The 4,245-nt window shown below is 57.1% G+C and overlaps 1 protein-coding gene across 1 annotated transcript in view; it reads right to left on the reverse strand.

Moving 5' to 3' along the window:
• Nucleotides 1–5: 5 nt before the first annotated feature.
• EZH1 (enhancer of zeste 1 polycomb repressive complex 2 subunit) overlaps nucleotides 6–4,245 on the reverse strand; it is a gene marked incomplete at its 3' end in the record, with an annotated part of 6,006 nt that continues 1,766 nt past the window's right edge. The window contains exons 5-9 of the mRNA XM_010156259.1: nucleotides 3,497–3,672; nucleotides 2,606–2,708; nucleotides 1,935–2,098; nucleotides 755–846; nucleotides 6–51 (exon numbers count right to left, since the gene is read on the reverse strand). Coding sequence (XP_010154561.1) covers nucleotides 6–51; nucleotides 755–846; nucleotides 1,935–2,098; nucleotides 2,606–2,708; nucleotides 3,497–3,672 — 581 coding nt within the window. The remainder of the gene's footprint in view (nucleotides 52–754; nucleotides 847–1,934; nucleotides 2,099–2,605; nucleotides 2,709–3,496; nucleotides 3,673–4,245) is intronic.

Raw genomic sequence — 4,245 nt, forward strand, 5'->3', positions numbered from 1 at the left:
GGAGCAAGGGGATCGGGGGTTGTGCAGCGCGGCAAACTCCTTGGCTCCTTCCTGCAACCAGAGCAGAAGAGAAGGCAGGTGGTAGGGGAGCACAGACGGGCTCTTCCCTGGCCCTGGGACAAGACCTGCTGCCACCAAGGGAAGGGGAAGACCTCCCACGCGCGGCCACTTCAGCGAGCGCCAAGGCCCTGCCAGCTGCCCGCGCCACAGGTTCCCGCCTCGCTTCCTCCAGCCCCGCTGCCCTGCCTCTGCCCTGGCGATGAAATTCTCCTGGCCAACTCCTCTGCTCCAGCCCCACAGCTTTCCAGGACATCCCAGACCTGGCCAGCTCCGACCTCACCACCTGCACCCCCATCCCTGCACCCAGCTCTTCCAACCGGCAGCTCAATCCCGCTGGCACAGCCAGGCTGTACTTCTCAAAGATCATTTTTAAACTGCTCCAGCCTTCCCCACACGCACTGGATCCCTTCCCCAGGATTTTTAACCCAGGCTCCATCTTTCCAGTGCTGCACCGAGCGCAGGGAAATCGTGTCAACATCATTTCCCATCTGCTAGCTATGAAATTGGTCTTCCTTGGAGATTTGCTAAAATACGCATCCGGTACGGTCTGTACTTGGATTCACGCTCCCCCAGACCCAACGAATGTTAGAACCAACTCGGAAAAAACATCCGCATGGTGAAAAGGACCCATGGAGTTCTGCCGAGCAGGGCTGGCCGCGTCACCTCCCTCATGGTTTCAAAAGCACAAACGTACCAGCCAGAGGAAACAGTCTGCTCCGCAAGGATCTGGCTCGATCTTGGTCTCTCTGTTCTTTCGTTTGTACACATTGGGAGTGGCGTGAAAAGCTGAAAAAATAATGGTTATCTTTACGATTAGCACCCTCTGAGGGTCTCCCCCCCACGCCCCAAGGGAGGGGGGCAGCGCAGACTCGGAGGGGAGCAGGAGCCCAGGGCAGGCAGCCAGCATCCCAGCAGCCCCCAGCTAGGGGAACCAGGCAGCAGGACCTCCTGGAAACCCGGCTCCAGCCCGGGGGGGGAGCACTCGGGGAGGAAAGGAAAAAAGATCCTGTAGTGATATCCTGTAGTGACAGGACAAGGGGTAATGGGTACAATTAGACATCAGGAAGGAATTCTTCCCGCAGAGGGTGGGGAGGCACTGGGACAGGTTGCCCAGAGAAGCTGGGGATGCCCCATCCCTGGATGTCTTCAAGGCCAGGCTGGATGAGGCTTGGAGCAACCTGGTCTAGTGGAAGGTGTCCCTGCCCATGGCAGGGGGGTTGGAACTGGATGGTCTTTAAGGTCCTTTCCAACCCTAACCAGTCTATGATTCTATGATTCTATAAGATCTGCTTTCAGACTGACAAAAAACAACCACGTGATCTCAATGTTACATCTTTTAATAAATAATTCCCTGGAAAGAGCCCTGTGGCTTTCCAAAGGAGCCCTCAGACCTGGGAAGCAGCAGGTCCGGCAGCTAACCCGTATCCACAAGGCTCTGGCAGGACAAACCGCAGGAACACGACTAAGATGAAGCTCTAAGTTCCAGTGAGGCAACAGAGCACAAGGGCACGTCCAGACTTTGGGATGAGACACTCGTGCCTCTCCCCGATGAGCTTCTGCAGGGCGAGGGCAAAGCCTAGTCGCGGCAACGCTTCCGGCACAAGCTGCCAGGAGGCTGGAACGCAGCGTGCTGAGCCGTGCCGGGAAAGGGGGGGCAGCCACGCGACCCTCCGCTCGAGGAGACGAGCGGAACCGTCTTTACAAAAGGCTTCTGGGCCCCTGTCAACTCCTACGGCCCCACTGCAACTCCGCGGGGGCACCAGCCCCTCCGCACTGCAGCACAACCACGAAGCCAGGCTGCAGCGCTGCGAAGCAGGAGGGGAAAGCGAGGAGAAAAGGGCTCGAGGGGAGCGTCCGGCCGCGACTGCACTTACGATGCAGAAAGCAGTCGTACTTGAAGCAGCGGCGGCAGAAGAGGGTGTGGAAGGAGTGCAGGGACTGCTCCCGCTGCACCGACTTGGCGCACGGCCCGTCTATGTTGGGAGTGCACTGCGGCGGCAGCACGTTGGGGTCCGACACCTCCGTGAGCTCCCGGTACCTGTTCGACAAACAAACACCCGCTGATGCGCCCGCTCTCCTAAGTCGGGGCAACTCACGCGACCGCGCTACAGCCGGGCTCGGGCTGAGCCGCAGTTTCTACCGCCCAAAGGCGGCTCTGCCGGGGGCATCCGCAGCCGCCCCAGCTCGACGTGCCGGTCGGAGCACGGTTTCCCAAAACAGCGACTGGGCAAGAGGTGATGGGCTTAAACTGAAAGTGGGGAGGTTTAGTTTAGGTATCAGGGAAGAAATTCTTCCCAGAGAGGGTGGGGAGCACTGGGACAGGTTCCCAGAGAAGCTGTGGATGCCCCATCCCTGGGAGTGTCCAAGGCCAGGCTGGATGAGGCTTGGAGCAACCTGGACTAGTGGAAGGTGTCCCTGCCCATGGCAGGGGGGTTGGAACTGGATGGGCTTTAAGGTCCCTTCAACCCAAACCATTCTGTGATTCTATGAAAATACAGATTTCAGCTGTTGCTAACAAAGGTAACAGAGAACTAGGATCTTCTACCTCTCCTTCATATCGTCCGGGAAGCCGTATTCAGGGAACATGGAAGAGATAGCCGTGAATATCATGTCATTTGGAAACCGCTTCTTCGAGCACTTCTTGTTACCTAAGAAACGGAGAGAGACAGGCCCTGTTCAGCTGGATGTGAACCTGCTGTCCTTCCAGAGCAATTCCAGCAGGTGTTCAGGATTGCAGTCTGTCCTGCAGCCATGCGGACGCATTTCCAGACACACTCTGCCGCGTCTGGAGCGGCACAAGGGAAGAACTAACGATTTCTTAAGGACTGCCACTATTTATCGTCACGAGGACAGGATCTGCAGACAAAGCCTTTTCTCACCTGCGACAGGTCCTGGTATTTGTGCGACCCGTATCGCTGTGAGCCAAAGACAAAGACAAAACTCCCAGTCAGCATTCCTAAGGTCATGCAGGACACTGAAAATCCCACAAGCCAGAGCTTCCATTATGCCAGGAGAGCTCCAGGTGGCTCCAGCAGACGGAAGAGGAACGCTAACACATGGCAAACGGGTCTGGAAGGGATTTGGGAAGGTCCACGTCCCTGTCCTGCAGCAGGATCAGATCCACCTACAAACCTACTGGCAGATGCTTGCCAGCCTGGGACTCCAAACCCCGTGGGAACAGAGATCCCTCTCCCTCATCTCACCGTGAAATGGTTTTCCACAGGACTCATCTAAATTCTCCCTCAACACACATTAAGCTGGTGAGTTGTTATCCTGTGAGAACAAGCTATTTCCTGTCTGCTCTCGGCTACCAACTTGCCCAGCTGGCTACTGCCCTTCGCGACACGTGAACACCAGGAGCGATGGCCGGAGGGCACTGGCCAGGACAGGATGGAATCGTGACCGACGCAGCCCCAGTTTCTCTGGCCAAACCCACCTTCCGCTGCGATTCGCTTTCTCTTCCTCGTGACTGGCAGCTCCTCTTTCCCATCCTCCTGTTTAACCTCAGAATCATTGTGTCCCTCCTCTTCCTCGTCTGAGTACTGGTTCAGGGCGTTCACCAGCTCCAGGAACACAGCGTCGCTGATGAGGACTGACCCTGAAATCATTTCTGAAAGAGAGGTCAGCTGGTCTGCAGGAGCACGTCACCCTTCGCACTCCTCACGGAGCTCAGTCCCCAGCCGGCACCACGATGCTGTTAGCACGTACAGCCTGCCCCCAGTTTTGTAGGGAGAGGTGGGATTTTAATGCTGGAGTTGCGAGCGCAGCTTCTCATTTTGAGCACTGTGAGGACAGGCCACAGCAGGGCCTTCTGCTGCCCTCCCCCCGCCCCCGGCAGCGTTTCCCGATGGGGTGGGCAGCACTGCAGGGCAACGCACTAACTTTCCATTTGGTAAAAGCCTGTTTCAAGTCTTGGCTAAGCTCACAGGCAAAACGAAGCTGCTGAGCTCCTCCTAACCTCCAGCACATTGTTCAGGACCCCAGAGCACTCCTGGGAGCAAGAGCATGGCTCAGAGCATGCCGGGGCCTGGAGCAGGGCAGACGGCAAAAGGCAGGACTGTGTCCTTGCAGACTACACGGCCGGCACCGCCTGTTTGTCTGCTCCCAGAACTCCTGTGGAACAGCTGGTTACTGCTACCACCTTTTGGCTTCTTAACCGCTTTGAGACGTTACTTGCAGGAGCCT

This window comes from Eurypyga helias, unplaced genomic scaffold (genome assembly GCF_000690775.1).
Source record: "Eurypyga helias isolate BGI_N326 unplaced genomic scaffold, ASM69077v1 scaffold21427, whole genome shotgun sequence".
NCBI classification, from domain to species: domain Eukaryota; kingdom Metazoa; phylum Chordata; class Aves; order Eurypygiformes; family Eurypygidae; genus Eurypyga; species Eurypyga helias.